Consider the following 18,223-nt stretch of genomic DNA (forward strand, 5'->3'; position numbering starts at 1 on the left):
CTCACTGTAGACTCCCAGTGATGCAGTTTCTGTCCCCATAACGACCACTCCTTTTTAGTTAAACTTGTATGTTCTATTAAAGCATCTATTTTTTTTAAATTTTTTTCTTTTTAACATTCATTTTTGAGAGGTAGAGCACAAGTGGGGGAGAGTCAGAGAGAGAGAGACATAGAATCTAAAGCAGGCTCCAGGCTCTGAGCTGTCAGCACAGAGCCCAACGCGGAGCTCGGATCCACAAACCGTGAGATGACCTGAGCCGAAGTCAGACGCTTAACCGACTGAGTCACCCAGGCGCCCCAAGCATCTATTTCTAAATAGGCATTTATACTTCTCTGCACCTTTTTTTTTTTTATTCCCTTGATATTTTAAAGGACATTGTATCAATACAAGTAGGTCTATTGCTTCTTTATATTTTATTGAGGTATAATGTGCATAGAAAAACATGCACATTTCAGATGTACAACTAATTTTCACAAACGGAGTACATCCATGTAATTAGCACCTGATCAAGAAATGGAAATTACCAGCACCTTGGGCTCAGAATGTTCTTTTTTAATAACATTGTAGTAACTCATGGAAATGAATATTATGTAGCAAGTCTTTTATTAATGGATTTTTAATAGGTTATAGTCTTCTATATTCACTGCAGTGAATATCCTTATATAGAGATATTTGTACTCTTTTGCAAGTTCATTTTTAGGATGAGTTACTGGAAATAGATTTGCTGGGTCAAAGAGTATTTATGTTTAAAATTTTACGTATTGTCAGAGTTGTCTTGAAGTTGTATACCAATGTAAACATCCTCCATTAACATACAGAGTTTAAGTCCTTTATTTCTAAAAGTTGCTCACAGAGGAGGTTACATATTCTCATCTGCAGGGAGGGTGCAGAGAAATAACCCCTTTTGTGGTTAGTTTGTAAAGGTCTTTGTCTCCCTTATTGTGGATTTGCCCTATTCTTTTCATCTACCCCTATCAGTTTCTATTTGTCTCCCGGCAGGAGGATTGAAGATGGGTGGTCTTTCTGGATTTTCTCTTGACTCTAGAAAGCTGTGGGACCAGTCCTTAACTAGTTTTGTCCATACTGCCCAGGAAGAGAAATTGTAGTCACTGTGTGAAGCCAACAGGATGATCCCTGTGCCTATAGTCCTGGTTCCTAGGGACCCTGAGGTAGGGGCCACTTGAGCTCAGTTCTTTGGTTGTCATGGTTGTATATACGAGTCAGTGTCTGGGCTGGCCAGGTTTAGCTTCCTTCAGATAGAGAAGCTGTGGAGTGGTGAGCTGGCCCACCTCATCAGCAGAGGGGATCCTGTACTTAGCTACTGAACCCCAAGTGGGATAGTGGGTCCTTTTTTAGGAAAAGAGAAAAAAAAGGTTGTACTACCTTCGTTGGGCTAAGGAGGAAAATGGACTGAGATTATTGAACCAAGCAGGATTCCCAAATTAGTATATATTTCTTTTAATCAAGATATTATTCACATATCTTATAATTTGCCACATAAAAGTATGCAGTTCAAGTGGTTCTTATTGTATTCACAGTATTGTGCAACTGTCATCATCCCAGGACATTGTCATCCCGAAAAGAAACTCCATACCTATTAGCAGTCACTCCCCATTCCCCTCCTCCCCTCAGCCCTAGGCAGACAGTAATTTATTTTCTTTCTCTATGGATTTGCCTGTTCTGGACATTTCATATTAATGGAATCACATATGTGGCCTTTTGTGTCTGCTTTGTTCACTTAGTGTAATGTTTTCAAGGTTCACCCATGTTGTGGCATGATGTATCAGTCCTTCATTTCTTCTTGTGGCTGAATATTCCATTATGTTGTTTATTTATCTGTTGATGGACGTTTGAGTTATTTCCATTTTTTCGTTATTATAATGCTGTGGATTTTTGTGTATACGTTTTCGTGTAGACATGTTGTCATTTCTTTTGCTGATATACCTTGAGTGGAATCATAGGGTCATATGGTACTCTTTAACTTTTTTAAATTGTGGTAAAAACAAAATATACCATGTTAGCCATTTTTTTTTAAACATTTATTGATAGACAGCATGAGCATGGGAGGGGCAGAGGTGGGGGAGATACAGAATCTGAAACAGGCTCTGAAAAGTCAGATGCTTTATTGACTGAGGCACCCAGGCACCCCCATGTTAGCCACTAAGTGTATAATTCAATAGTGTTAGGTATGTTTACACTGTTATGAAACATTTGTAGAACTCTGTTTTGTTTTGTAAAACTGAAACTCTATGCCAATTACACGACTTTGCACCCCTCCCTCCCCCGCAGACCCTGGTAACCATCATGCCACTCTATTTTTACAAATTTGATTATATACCTTATTTAAGTAGAATCAAACAGTATTTATCTTTTTTGACTGGCTTATTTCACTTAGCATGCCCTCAGAGTTCATCCATGTTGTAGTGTGTGATAAGATTTCCTTCCTTTTTATGGCTGTTGGGTGTATCTCTTTATTCCATTGTGTGTATATATCACATTTTGTTTATGCATTCACTCATTGATAGACATTTGGGTTTCTTCTACCTCTTGGCTATTGTGAATAGTGCTACTGTGGACATGGATGTGCAAATACCTCTTTGAGACCCTGCTTTTAGTTCTTTGGGATATATACCCAGAAGTGGAATTGCTGCATTATATGGTAGTTTTATTTTTAATATTTTTGAGGAAGTTCCATACTGTTTTCCATAGTGGTTGCACCACTTTACAATCCCACCAACAGTGCATAAGAGTTCTAATTTCTCCACATCCTCACCAGCACTATTTCCTTTTCTGTTTTTTCGATAGCAGCCGTCCTAATGGGTGGGTGAGGTAACACACTGTGGTTTTGATTTGTATTTCTGTAATGGTTAATGATGTTGCACATCTCTTCATATGCTCGTTGGCTACTTGAACATTATATTTGGATAAATGTCTATTCCAGTCCTTTGCCTATTTTTATTTATTTATATTTTAATTTTTAAGTCTATTTTGAGAGAGAGTGTGAGCAGGGGAGGGGCAGAGAAAGAGGGAGAATCTCAAGCAGGCTCTGTGCTCAAAGTGTGAGATCATGACCTGAGCCAAAATCAAGAGTTGGTTGCTTAACCCACTGAACATAATTCAGTCCCTGTTATATTTTTGTTTTCATTCATCTCAAAGTATTTTCTGATTTCCCTTATGATTTCTTCTTTGGACCATTGGTTATTTAGGAGTGTGTTAATCTCTGCATCTTTGTGACTTTCCCTATGTCTTGTTGATTTGTAATTTCATTTCATTGTGATCAGAGAATGTAATTATATAATTTCAGTGTTTTAAAAATTTATTGAGGTGGCTCAGTCGGTTAAACATCCAGTTCTTGATTTTGGCTCAGGTCATGATCTCATGGTTTGTGATATCAAGACCCACTTCAGGCTGTCCTCTGTTGTCAGGCTCGTCTTGTGTTTAGTGTTTTATGGATGTCTATTAGGCGTAGCTGGTTTATAGCTTTGTTCAAGTCTTGTTTCCTTGCCAATGATCTCATCTCTTATTGCAAATACGGTATTGAAGTCTCCAACTATTATTGTTAAACTGTTTATTTCTCCTGAGTTCAGTTTTTACTTCATATATTTTGGGATTCTATTGTTAGGATCATCTGTGTTCTTTTCTTGTTAGGCTTGTGGTGTACAAGATCCCAGGAATATATTGAGGTTTTATAAGCTCCTATGGACATCTCATTCCTCAGCTTTTCCTTTTAAGATTTTTGTTTGGTTTCTTGTTTACTCCAAATATTATCCCCCACTGCAGGTAGCCATGGACTTAAAACACTTGCCTGTAATTGTTTTTGACAAGTGCCCCCTGGAAAAGGAATTGTGTACTTGAGCTCTCAGTCAAGTCAAATATAGACAGCCTTGCAAGTGGGGCTTTGCAGGGAAATATTATAACATCAAATAATAGTTCCTTGGGAATGACGCTTTGAAAGAGTTCCAGCTCCATTGTACTATCTCTAGTGCTTGCTAGGCTGTACGAGAAATGTGGATTGTTTTCATAGCTTATAGCTTCAACTTATAGCTGGAAAGTGGAGGATGGGACCAGGGCAAGCTAAAGTGCCCCAGAGTTGCTGTTCTTCTTGAGATTCAGCCATTTTCCTTAAATGTTGAGTTGCTGCAAGCTTTTAGCTAGTTTCCAGAACTGTGAAAAAGTTGCTTCTGACAGCTTTTTGCCAATTTTTCATTGTTTTGTGAAGGGGAGAATTTTTCAAGGTCCTTACTTCATTATTTTCATTGCCTCCCTTTTGGTAAAGGTAGGTGTTGAGCCAGCAGCAGTCTTAAATCAGCGGTGTCGAGCTTGTTCAAGAGTTGACTGAGTAGGGAGGAGGCAAGTGACACTCGCTCTAAATGGAGATACAAAGACCTTAAGCAGTTCTATTTCTCAAAGGGTAAGGAGGGAACCATTATGTGAGCTTCTGCATACTAGGCACGTGTGGTATTTTGTTTAAGCCTCACTGCAACTTTTGTAAGGTATACGAGGTATTTATCTTCATTTTACAAATGAAGCTGAGGTGAAGGAGATGAAATGCTTCAGACCACAAAGCTCTGCTAAGTGGCTTATGTAGGATTCAGACTGGAGAAGGCTGTTCCCTTTCTACCATAGTTTTCATTTATGGGTTTTCACCGTGTGACTGCTGCATTTAATTGTGCTTTCTCATTTCATCACACTCAACTGTTTAAGGTAGATTTTATTAGCCCTATCTTCCAGAAGAGAAAACTGAGGCTGAGAGGTTAGGGGCCTCTTCCCTAAGTTATAAGTAGGACAGTCAGTTCAGCTAGACTCCTTTATCCATGCCTTTAGGCAACGTGCAGTGCTGCCTCAGGCCTAGGATTACCTCACATCCTGTCCTATTCACTGGCTTCTGGGGACCAACCTGCTGTTTCCTAGATAAAAGAGCCCTTTGATCTGAAATCCTAGAGTGACCAAGGTCAAAAGAAATCCTATTGGCTACCTATGTCTGTGTATAATAGAGCCCTAGATTAGGAATTGTGGCTTGGCCACTGAATTTGGCTCTCTAAAAATTTATATCTCTTACTTAGAGCCTCAGTTTTTTCATCTATAATTGGCCTTCAAAATGGGATGTGCATCAAGGAAATTAACTACATTTTGCTTTTCTCATTTAAAATTTGTTAGTGTATTTTAGAATGAATTACAGTGATTTGTGTACATAATTTGGGTATGTATGTTCAGTTGTTTACTGATGGGATTCTTAACCGTAGACCACAGGTCTATGAAGTGAGAGTTTTTTGTTTTTTGGGGTTTTTTAAAGTTTATTTATTTTTGACAGAGACAGAGTGCGCATATGTCCTGGGGAGGTGCAGAGAGAGAGAGAGGGAGACACAGAATCTGAAGCAGGCTCCAGGCTCCAAGCTGTCAGCATAGAGCCTGACACGGGGCTCAAACTCGCAAACTGTGAGATCATGACCTGGGCTGAAGTCGGACACTTAACCGACTGAGCCACCCAGGTGCCCCTATGAAGTGAGAGTTTTAAGTACAGTGTGTTCTGGTGCTGATATTCTGTCTTAATTTACCAAAAAGGCCTCTTTGGGGTGAGAATTTGGCAATATTAACTCTTCGGCTACTGTTAACCTTGATATCTTTGGTTATCTCTCCCCTTCTCAAGGCTTTTCCCTAGTTGTAATCTCTTCAGCCAGAGACTAGACTCTGCGGTACTATGCTGCTTGCAGTTTCCAGAACTGTCTGCTGTATGTCACTGGTTTCAGAAAGTAGCCTGTGGAACATGCAGAGTAGTTGTTGCCATTTTTCAGCCTAGCAGGCAGGATCCAGGACCCCATTTTGCTTTCTTTGCAGTGTACCACAATTGGAGCAAATTGTATAGCCCCAATTATTTTCATGATCATGGCAGCCTGGGGCCAAACTCTTCTCAGGTCCTCCTTACCCTGAGATACCAGTCACTATGTACAGCAACCTAGACCTTAGAGGATTCTTTGGGTAATAAAGATGTTTAAATAAATCACTGCTCACTTTCATAGAATAAACCTGGTCTGTTCCTCTGTCTTTGGAGACTCCGCCCTTCCTCTCTCCACCTCCCTTGTTCCAGGGTTCCAGGCTCCTCATTGGGAGGTATACATAGTACTCTTACTTGCCTTCTTTATGACCCCTTTTCCCCATCCTTTCATGAATACTGTTCCTCTCACCATCTTTGAAGGAGTTCTAGTTGGTTATTTACTGAAAATGTATAACAGCTGTCAGTCCTCACTAGTAAGACATATGATAAAATTAATGGAATCAATTCAGTTAAATACAACAAAATACCATTTCATGTGCCACGGAGAAAAAAATGTTTCTAGCTCATCTGTGACATACCACCAGTTGTAAGATGCATCCTGATTACATATTAAAAAGGAGATGTCTTAGAATCTAAAAAATAATAGCTTCCTTTCCTACCTCTCAGAAGGGAGAGAAAAACTGGAGAGACTAGTAATGCCAAGGAATAGCTGAGAGCTAAAGATGTAACAGCTGGTGAGGATTATACAATGAATATCTTCTAAAATAAATCCTCTTACCAGAATGTTGCTGGAATCCGTGCTTATTGTCCTTGAAGGAGTTGAAAGGGCTAGTTGCCTGCTAGCAATTCCTTTAATTAATTCAAGTAGATGAGTGCCTACTATATGGTCACGGAGTTGTGGTACATTGCAATTAGTGTGATTTTTAAAGTTCATAGTTTTTAAGAATAACTTAGAATTAACTATTCAGTCACATTTTAGTGAAGAAACTATCATTAAATAATAAACCTCCGTTTAGTGGTAGTTCTAGCAGCATCCGTTCTTGGAGAAAAATGAAACCGTCCTCCAGCTCCTACATGTAAACAGTTTTAAAAGCAGTTGCAAAATTCCAGATTATTCCTGAATTCTTATCTAACATATATTTTCTCAGACAAGTGGATTTTTATTTACCCAGTTGATACGTAGGTGTTTCTATAAGTTTAAGAGGTATTTTATTCCCTATGGAAAAAAGAAGCAGGCTATGTAATAGAGCTTTTCTAGTCTTAGCCAGAGAACCCAATTCTGTACATTAGTTGTCTTTGGCTTGGCCATTTTCAAACAATAATTATAGATCTGATGATTGTTGGGTACAGTGTGAACCATTCTGAAGAAATAAGGGGGAACCTGGATGTCTCAGTCAATTAAGCATCCAACTTTGGCTCAGGCCATGTTCTCACGGTTCGTGAGTTCAAGCCCCGCATCGGGCTCTGTGCTGACAGTTCAGAGCCTGGAGCCTGCTTCGGATTCTGTGTCTCCCTCTTTCTCTGCCCCTTCCCCACTCATTTTCTCTATCTTTCCAAAAATAAACATTAAAAAAAAAAAAAAGTAAAATAAGGATCTGAGCGAAGGAAGTCAGCTTCTAGAGCATTTGCAATTTTCTAGGAATTTTCTGACTATACGAAGGCATAGTTTGATACTTAAAAACATTACTTTCCCTTAGCTCACCCTCTCCCCGCCCCAAGTATATAATACTCTTACATAATTGTGGTAGAAAATCTTATTCAGGTGGACTTTTGATCAGACTTTCCTTATTCCAATTTTTAACCTCCCTAAATTATAAATCTTTATTTTGTAGGTATCATAGCTGCGAATGTTTTTGTATTCTGTTTATGGAGAGTACCTTCTCTACAGCGGACAATGATCAGATATTTCACATCCAATCCAGCCTCAAGTAAGTCTACTTATGACTTTATTTTGAGATAGAGGTAATATGAAAGAAATAAGCTTTGTGTTAACTGAAATGCTATGCAGAGGATGAGTTGCTTGTCAACAGTTGTAAGTAATATCCAGAAAATAGACTATAAGCTCCCTGAGGAAAAGGACCCCATCTCTCTTAGCATTATATCCCAAGTACCTAAAATGTGCCTTGCACATATCAGATAAGTATTATTTTTTTAATGTTTGTTATTTTGAGAGAGAGCACCAGTGGGGGAAGGGGCAGAGAGAGGGAGAAAGAGAGAGAATCCCAAGCAGTGGGATCTGACAGTGCAGAGCCTAATGTGGGGCTCAATCTCACCAACTGCGAGATCATGACCTGAGCTGAAATCAAGAGTTGGATGCCTAACTGACTGAGCCACCCAGGCGCCCCAGTAGATATGTTTTTTTTTTTAAATTTTTTTTTTTTCAACGTTTATTTATTTTTGGGATAGAGAGAGACAGAGCATGAACGGAGGAGGGGCAGAGAGAGGGAGACACAGAATCGGAAGCAGGCTCCAGGCTCTGAGCCGTCAGCCCAGAGCCTGACGCGGGGCTCGAACTCACGGACCGCGAGATCGTGACCTGGCTGAAGTCGGACGCTTAACCGACTACGCCACCCAGGCGCCCCTAGATACGTATTTTTTAATGACGTAAGATCCGTGATCACTACAAGTTCACTCTTTGAGGAGATTATTATATACAACTTTGTACTTGAAATAATTTACTAATTCTTTTTTCTAACTTTTGCCACGAGGACAAGTTGCTTTCATTGAACTGAGAATTTTTATTGGTTGCTTACTAAGTAGAAGAGAGAGATTTAAGATAACTTTTTACCACTTTGAAAAATGCTATGTTTTAAAAATTTTTTTAATGTTTATTTATATTTGAGAGAGATGGGGAGTATGAGCAGGAGAGGGACAGAGAGAGATGGAGACAGAATCTGAAGCAGGCTCCAGGCTCTGAGCTATCAGCACAGAGCCTGATGTGGGGCTTGAACTCACAAGCTGTGAAATCATGACCTGAGCTACAGTCGGACGCTTAACCAACTGAGCCACCCAGGCGCCCCCAAAAATGCTACCTTAAACCATCTTATTTAAGCTTTTGAACTGGCTCTGTTTTTGTTTCCTATGTTTGAGTTGTTTCATAATAATAATGAAAAAAATCAAAATTAGATAATTTTTAGGTCATGGCTGTGTGTCCTATGGTTACCAGACTGTTTTTCTTTCTCTTGTAGAGGTCCTTTGTTCTCCAATGTTGCTGTCAACGTTCAGTCATTTCTCCTTGTTTCACATGGCAGCAAATATGTATGTTTTGTGGAGCTTCTCCTCCAGCATAGTGAACATTCTGGGTCAAGAACAGTTCATGGCAGTGTACTTATCTGCAGGTAATAAGCTTTAATCTCAGGATCTTTTGGAGTACGAGCACGCTAACCTGTCTGGAGAAGGAACAAAGGGAACGATCATAGCTGAATTCTACATATGAGGATTGTATGTAGGGAATTATACATACTGTCTGTAGAGAAGGACATCGCAGGCTGGTGGGGTTGTTGGCTTTCCTGCTTCTTGTTTCGCGATTTCTTCTTAGATTATTTAGGTATGTTTAGTTTTAAATTAGGATAGATGGGTTAAGATTCAGTGGAGAATTTAAGCATGTCGTTTTTATCTCATTAGGCCTTGGCTACTTTAGCTCAGGCCCACCGTTTTATAGATAAGTTCTTCCCAGACTTCCTGGCTGTCTTAATCATCTGGATCTTTGTTAAATAACCTTAGGCTCATTTCCCACAGTGTGTTCAGTTTCCAGAAAGCTTTATTTTAGACCAGAGCTTTGTAATAAGATCGTCAAGAATGAGTTTTTTCTCTTTTCTGAAAGCATATATCTTAGTCTGAAACCACTCCAGTTGTGGTCCTGGGGATATCATCGTTTCCTTATTTCAACTAGGAAGTGGTAGTAAAGGATTCCAGGTTCCTAGATGCTACTAAACTGGCAATTGGTCTGTTAAATTTTACCTCTCTATTTGCAAAATGTATTGAATTAAAAACCACATGGCATGAAAATTCGTTTCTGAAGTCCCTTCGTTTATTTTTTTTTTTATTAAAAATGTTTCTTAAGTTTATTTTTTTTAGTAATCTCTACACCCAACATGGGGCTCGAACTTACAACCCTGAGGTCAAGAGTTGCATGCTCTTCACACTGAGCCAGCGAGGTGTCCCTGAAATCCCTTTATTTAAAAAACAGTACATCATACTGTAGTCATATTGTAGTATGGAAAAAAAAGCACTTGAGAGCTTGAAGACAGAAGACCTAGTTTTACTGGATCTTATTTCTGCTACTTGCTGTGTGATACTGCAGAAAAGACCATAATAACACCTCTTTGAGAATAATGATACTCTCTCATGACAAGTGGTTGTAGAAAGGATTAAATAGACACATCTACCACAAGGCATCAAAAATGGGTGCTTAGTCATTGTTAATTAAATACCCATGTAGCTGGTCCTTCAAAACTAGAAACTGAGCAACATCTTTGGCCTGTGCCAGAAGTGTATAGTTTTTTTCCCCAAGCACTAGTTGTATTGTCGTAGGTTACACATGGGTCTGTTTCAGATGATTAATTCCTGCTCTACAGGAAGTTTTTTAAAATGAGCCACATTCAGCTTAGATGACATTGGAGCCAAAGGGACTTGTAAAAGAGCATCTAGTCTAAATTGCAGCAGAGTCATTTGGCAAGCTGGGTAAAATATAGATTCCCTGGTCCCGTTCCCAAGAATCCGATTTAGTGTTTGGAGTGCAGCCCAGAGGATTCCCTGACAGTTGGTGAGTTTAAAACTAATCTCTTTTATGTTATAGATAAGGAAAGTGAGAACTGAGAGGTAAAGTGAAGGACCCTGTGTCACTCAGTAAGTTGTGTAGTTGGTCACACTTACAAAATATCTGAAGTGCTAGGATAACTATTCATACCTGCACCTTGTACTGATCCAGGTAGAAATCCAACATTGTTAGTCTCTGTGGGGTGGAAACCATTTTTATACTACACTAAAATTATTGAAATGTGACTTATTTCTCAGGCGTTATTTCCAATTTTGTCAGTTATGTGTGTAAAGTCGCGACAGGAAGATATGGACCATCACTTGGTGCAGTAAGTATTTGTAATGTAAATTTTCTTAATTTAGTCTTTAACTTCATTTTGAAATAATTTTAGACTTATGGAAAAGTCCAAAATTATTACAAAGAGTTCTTATATACCCTTTACCCTACTGTTAAGTACAGAACCACAGTAGAATGATCAAAGACAGGAAGTTAACATTGAAACAATACTAACTAATCTGTGTCTATATAGAGTCTTGGGGCACCTGGGTGGCTCAGTCGGTTGAGTGTCCGACTCTTGATTTTGGCTCAGGTCATGATCTCATGGTTTGTGGGTTCGAGCCCTGTGTTGGGCTCCGTGTGGGCAGTGTGGAGCCTGCCTCAGATTCTCTGTTCCCCTCTCTCTCTGCCCTTCCCCCACTTGCGCTGTCTCTGTCTCAAAATAATAAAGTATTTACAATACTTTATTATAATAATAAAAAATTTAAAAAATAGAATTTATGGAGCCTTGTAAACTTCAGGCTATAGCTTTTAACCATTGGTCATTTACATATACTGTACTTACTAGAACAGACTGCAAATCAAGAGCATAGTCAGAACAGTGGGTATCCATTCCTCAAAACCAGACAGCCTAATCGAGCATTGGAAAATTCTCAATAATTACAGATTTGAATCTGGTACTATATCCTCTGTTTAGTCACTATTTGAGTGTCTTCTGTGCAGATTAGACTAGTAGGCACTGTAGTAGAAACTGGGGATATACCAGTGAGCAAGATGATCACAATTCTCTTCCTGAGCTATGTTCTGGATGCTTAAACAGAAAAAGTGTTGTTTTTTGTTTTTGTTTTTTTTTTTTTTAGTTTAATGGAAATTTCTAAGCACATGGAAATCTTTGTATAACATCTCTCTAAAGACTACACATTCATTTTGTACATGTTTAAACACTAATGCACTTAAATATATTCAGATAGAGAGTTTCATATTTAAAGAAACTAAGGTTTTGGAAGAGAAGTTTTGGAAGAGAATTCTTATGTAATCATCCCATAATGTGTGTGTTCCTCAGATTTGTGCATACTTAATTGTCCTTTTTTTATACTTAAATTTCCTAATGAGACCTGTATCTTGTCCTGTCACCTACGTGATTTCTTAAGCCCCTGTTTTTTCCTTCATGGAATGTTTTATATACAAGATTTGGTGCTGGTGTAATTTACATATTTCAAATCTTTTACCTCATTCACCGCCTAAGCACCTGTTATGTGAAGGCAACGAAGACCACGCTAAAAGGGCTGAGTGTTCTCTAGAGGACTTCAGGGGTTCTGAGAGTAGGGATACTTTTTTCATTAAGTGAGAGGATCTTGGAGGGCATTTTGATGTCCTACAGGTGTTATTCTCATTTTGCAGATAAGAAACTAAAGTCCAAGATGAGAAGAGTATGACAGATGGTATTTGGAATTAGGCTGGGTTTGAATCCAGCTCTGCCACTTATCTGTGATTTCTAAGACATATTACCAACCCTCTCTGTTTTTCTGTATAAAGTGGGGACAATACATCTCTTTCTGACCTGCAGTGCAAGTGTGTTTAGATGGCCTAGCATAATAAGGAGCATGTACTAAAAAACGTGGTAGTGGTAGTTCCTATTCAGTCATCAAAATTTTGTAGAGCCATGTCAGAATAAAATTATTATCCCCAAATATTTTCATTCATTCTTAGTTAAAATTAAAGAAAACTAAGTCACCAGGTATAATAATATTTTTAATGAGAAATCTAGAAACAAATACTGTTGGCAAAGTTATGTTAGAAAATATGAAGTATTGGTCTTACTGGCTTCCTCGTAATCCTGTGTTAAAGGATGAAGGGCTAAAGAATATTTGTCAGTTGACATATTGGCATTAGGGAGCAAGAATACTGGATTTTGGTAAGGGTTTTATTTAGTTAGAGCTCTGGATGTTCTGAATCTCATTTAAAAATTGTTTCTTAGTTATTGGTAGGAAGCTTTAACCTGCTTTTAAAAAATTTATTTTCTGTGAAATGTAACCCTTAATTTTGAGATGGCAAAGATCAATGAAATGTTTCCGGTAGGAAACAGCATTTGTTAAAATGTTAGAGATGTGTTTTTTGCTTGACGTATATCACAGGCCAAATTGAAGCTTGCTTAACATACAATAACTTGCTTACTGTAACTTCATTGATTTAAGTATCACTGATTTAACCTGTTCTTAAACTGAATTCTCTAAGGAAAGTATCTTTAGTCTCTTCTTACAGCATTGCAAGTAAAATAAAATGGTCACTAGAATGGATTCATTTGGAATTCCTTTTTTATTTATCTATCGTGTTTGGAGTATATCTCTTGTATAACTTTCTTAGTGGCTTTTCCAATATCTGTACTTCAGTTATCACAGTCTGCTGGTGGGAGTGTCATTTTACCAGTTTGAAGTGAACCTTACCTCCCTTTTCATCCCTGTGTCCTCCCCAAATTATAATATATAATTGTCTTAAATATTTCCACTGCGTGCATTTAGAATATTGGCTACTGTTATTATCATTTGTGCTTCAACCATTAAACATCATTTAGAAAATTCCAAAGGAGGAAAAGTCTGTTGTCTGTATGCATAATTTTTCTTCTTCTCCATTGTTCTTCTTTCTTGATGTTTCAAGATTCTTCCTTCTATCATTTCCTTTTTATTTAGAGAATTTTCTTTAGCCATTCTTTTAGGTAGGTATGACAAATTCTCTTTAAGTTTTTCTTGGAGAATGTCTTGATTTTCCCCTTCATTTCTGAAGGATATTTTCACTGGATAAAAAAGATTCCAGCTGACTTTTCTTTTGGCACTTGAAAAATGTTGTGCCACTTCTTTTTGGCCTCCATAGTCTTTGAAGAGAAATCCTTTGTTGTTCAAATAGCTGGACTGCAGATCATGATCTCACTGCCCCCATCAGACTCTGTGCTGACAGCTCAGAGCGTGGAGCCTGCTTGGGATTCTGTCTGTCCTGCTCATTCTACCCCCCACCTCCCTTCTCTCTCTCACAAGAATAAACAAACATTAAAAAATATATAGGGGGCGCCTGGGTGGTGCAGTCGGTTAAGCGTCCGACTTCAGCCAGGTCACGATCTCGCGGTCCGGGAGTTCGAGCCCCGCGTCAGGCTCTGGGCTGATGGCTCAGAGCCTGGAGCCTGTTTCTGATTCTGTGTCTCCCTCTCTCTCTGCCCCTCCCCCGTTCATGCTCTGTCTGTCTCTGTTCAAAAAAATATATATATAGCTTTTCCCCTGTAGGTAAGGTGGTGTTGATCTCTCTGAAGATTTTTTGCTTTGTCTTTAGTTTTCAGAAGTTTGACCCTGTTGTCATGGATCTCTTTATGTTGATCTTGTTTGGGGTTTGCTCAGCTTCTTGAAACTAGAGGTTTATGTCTTTGGGGAAATTTTCACCTGTTATTTCTTTGAATGCTTTTTCAGCCTCACCCTTCTTTTCTTTGGAACTATGATGACATGATGTTAATATAATCTCTAGGGTCTCTGAAATTCAGTTAATTTTTTTAAGTCTGCCTTTCTGTAGTGCAGGTTGGGTAATTGCTACTCTGTTTCAAGTTCACTGATTATTTTCTTTGTCCTTTCCATTCTATTTGGGCCCTATTGTTTTTATTTAGGTTATTGTATTTTTCAGTTCTAAATTTTACATTGTTCTTGGTATCTTCTGTTTGGGCCTTTCTGTTTCTGTGCTATTTTTTCACTCATTTCAAGCATGCTTGTAACTACTTACTAAAGCATTTTTATGATTGCTGCTTTAAAATACATGTCAGACAGTTTTAGTATCGCTGTGTCATCTTGTTTCTGTTGTCTTATTCAGGTTGAGGTTTTTCTGGTTCTTGGTATGTTGAGTGATTTTTAAATGAGACCTGGACATTTTGGATATTATGAGACTTTGAATCTTATTTAAATCTGTTCATGAGGCTGCCCCTGCCACTGCTTTGATGAGGGGAAGTTTGACCATTACTGTCTGGTGAGGTGAAAGTCCAGGTTCTTTACTCAGCCTCTTTTGATACCTAGGGTACAAGGACTCTGGTTACTAGGAGGCAGGACTTGGAGTTCTGGAAGTTCAGTCTCTTATGTAGACCTTTCCTGGCTAGGAGGAACAGGGTGCCTTGTTACTGCTGCCCACATGACCTCCACTGACACTACCCCGTCAGCGGTATCATGATGCCTTGTTGCCATCTGCAAGGGTAGAGGTCTAGGCTCTCCACTCAGCCTTTGTTGATGGGGATTGGGCTGCAAGCTTTTCTGTTGTTTGGCTGGAGTAGAGTGGTTATTATCTAAAAGCTGACTGTCTTGTTAGGCTACCCTTTCTTGGTCCTTTGGCTAGAGAGAGCATTTTGGGGGATGGGGATAGACCTATTATGTCTGAGTTCATTGGGATTTCCAGGTCATGAGCTTCTCCAGAGCCAAGTCTGAGCTGTATGAGGCCAAAAGAAAACCCAGGGGACTCACCACTGTGTCATTCCTTGGATCCCAGGGTTCCTTAGCCACTCTCCTTTTCTTTCTCAGCCTTTCAGAGTTGTCTTATGTTTGTTTTACATGTAGTGCCAAGGTTTTTGGCTGTACTTATGGAAGCACAAAACCCCTTAGAGTAAATTCATTTAAAATTTATGGTGCAAAAAAAAAATCATACATGTAAACAATGTGATATGAAGATTATATAGATATAGGAAATTATTTATGAAAATTATTTACTTATGAAGCACAAAACCCCTTAGAGTAAATTCATTTAAAATTTATGGTGCAAAAAAAATCATACATGTAAACAATATGATATGAAGATTATATAGATATAGGAAATTATTTATGAAAATTATTTACTTACGAAATAAGTAAAAAAAATTGTAGGCATATATTGATTGCAAGTACATAACCAGTGTACATAAATTGTTGGTGGAGAATAAAAGATCTTCATCTCCAACCAAGGAGGCAGGTGTCTAGAGTCTGTGTGAGTTGGGGTTAATAACTTCCTGAGATTGTACCTAAAACATAAATGAATGTGAAATTTTTCTGAGGAGAAAGGGTCCCTGTTCACTGTATTTTTAAATGCCCCTGACTAGAAAAAGTTTAAAAAAAAAAAAGGGGGGGGGGCACTTGGGTAGCTCAGTTGGTTGAGCATCTGACTCTTGATTTCGGCGGGGGTTATGATCCCAGGGTCATGGGGTTGAGTCCTGTGTCAGGCTCCATGCTGAGAGTGGATATTCTCTCTCTCTCAAAATAAAAACTAGAAAGAAAGAGAGGGGCACCTGGGTGGCTTCATCAGTTAAGTGTTCACCTTTGGCTGAGGTCATGATCTTGGATTTGTGAGTTCGAGCCCTGCGTTGGGCTCTGTGCTGCCAGTGCCTGTCGGGGATTCTCTCTCTCCCTCTTTTGGCCTCTCCCACACTCTGTCAAAATAAATAAACTTGAAGGAAGGAAGGAAAGGAAAAGAGAGAATGAATGAATGAATGAATCTGTGCATGGAGGTAGGCCCAAACATTTGTCGAAAAAGGAAGTTGGGATTTATTCAGATACATAAATGTTTACATTTGTGTAGGTAAAGGTCACTTTGAGAAAATTCTAGGACAATGGGATTGCCTTCTATCTTTAAAATAATGTATAAGAACAATAAGATATAGTTAGAGAAACTGGCTTTACATAGAAATGCACAGTAATGAGAATTTTCTTTCATACTAAAATATCTGTAATGAGCATTTTAGATGGAGAGCATAATCATCTATGGAGAAATAATGTAGAGGCACCTAACAATTTTAATGTTCTTCTTTCACATCAAGCAGTCAAACTCTGTTGACTTCATTTGAGGGAAAGTGTAATTTTATTGGGTTTTTTCCCCTCTCAGAAAATAAGGTTTCAGCTTGATTTGTTTGGAGTTTCATTGAATTGACATTTAAAAAAAAAATTTTTTTTTTAACGTTTATTTATTTTTGAGACAGAGACAGAGCATGAACGGGGGAGGGTCAGAGAGAGGGAGACACAGAATCTGAAGCAGGCTCCAGGCTCTGAGCTGTCAGCACAGAGCCCAACGCGGGCTCGAACTCACAAACCGCGAGATCATGACCTGAGCCGAAGTCGACCGCTTAACCGACTGAGCCACCCAGGCGCCCCTCATTGAATTGACATTTTTAGTTTGTTTAAAAATAAACCTAGGATACTAGAGTTGCTTATATGCAATAAAACCTGGAAGGTGATGAGCTACTGTTCACTCCAAGTTTACAATTCTTAGTGACATTGACATCTACTGTGCTTAATATTAATATAGCACGTGCTGATAGTTTTGGGGGGCGGATATTGATGTTCTAGGCAGAACAGATCTTTCAGAATAAATATAAATATGGCCAGTATAAAATGTTGTACCATGACCCAGCAAGTTTGTGAGGAAATAAACCTGCAATCTTCTGATGTGGTTCTGATATCCTGAAAATTTGCTGTGAACCCGTTTAGGACCTGGAGTAGGGAACCAGGGAAAGGTGAACAAGTTATGGAGGCTGTGTATGTGCATATGTGTGTTTCCATACAACCAGTAATTTCCCTGTTAAGGGAAGTCAGGATTTTGGAAGAACCTTGTGTGTTACAGTTAGACTTGTACAGAAGCCAATTTGGTCCAATATGCAGTAGCAGAGAGTTGATCTTAAATATAGAAAATAGAATGCTGGGAGTGTCTGGCTGGCTCAGTTGGTGAAGCATGTGACTCTTGATCTCAGGGTTGTGAGTTTGAGCCCCACATTGGGTGTAGAGATTACTTAAAAATTAAAAAAAATAAGATAGAATTCTGACTCCTAACCCCTACTACATAATTGCAGGTACCACCACCACCTGCCTTTACTATGCAGTTGAGGTTATTGTTTCCTTGTTGGTCTTAGCACTTTTTCAGCCCAAGGACTAGGGTTTTTTTTTTAATATTTAAATATTTTTATTTAGTTATTTAAATCCAGGTTAACATATAGAGCACTAGGGTTTTGTTTTGTTTTGTTTTGTTTTGTTTTGTTTTGTCTACTTACCTTCACTGAGATCTTTGGTTTTCCTTCCAAGGGATACTCATACTGTCTTTCCATCCTGCAGTTATCCCAGCCCATTCCTGGGAATGCAGCCTGAGCAGGTTTCCCTGTTTGGGTCAGTTGGCAACTGTGTATTAGGGATTTGGGATATCTGGGATCCCTGGGACTCCTAACACTTTAAAATATTAGTAATTACTAAAATGTCACATAATCCTGTGTTTTGAGTCAACCCTTTGTACAAATGGTGGTTAAGAGTGGTAGATGCTAGGGGCGCCTAGCTAGGTAGATGCTAGGTGGCTCGGTCAGTTGAGGTCTGACTGTTGGTTTCTGCTCAGGTCATGGTCTTGCAGTTGTAGGATCAAGCCTCTTGTCGGGCTGTGCACTGACAGTG

At 38.9% G+C, this 18,223-nt stretch overlaps 1 protein-coding gene across 2 annotated transcripts in view; it reads left to right on the forward strand.

Moving 5' to 3' along the window:
- The window catches only part of PARL (presenilin associated rhomboid like), a 50,137-nt gene that overhangs the window by 21,221 nt on the left and 10,693 nt on the right, over nt 1-18,223 (forward strand). The window contains exons 5-7 of one of the 2 annotated variants that reach the window (XM_004001479.6): nt 7,606-7,701; nt 8,962-9,111; nt 10,790-10,860. In XM_004001479.6, the coding sequence (XP_004001528.2) occupies nt 7,606-7,701; nt 8,962-9,111; nt 10,790-10,860 (317 nt within the window). The remainder of the gene's footprint in view (nt 1-7,605; nt 7,702-8,961; nt 9,112-10,789; nt 10,861-18,223) is intronic. The other variant, XM_011286065.4, reaches the window with a different exon arrangement.

The sequence above is a fragment of the Felis catus genome, chromosome C2 (genome assembly GCF_018350175.1).
Source record: "Felis catus isolate Fca126 chromosome C2, F.catus_Fca126_mat1.0, whole genome shotgun sequence".
NCBI lineage: Eukaryota > Metazoa > Chordata > Mammalia > Carnivora > Felidae > Felis > Felis catus.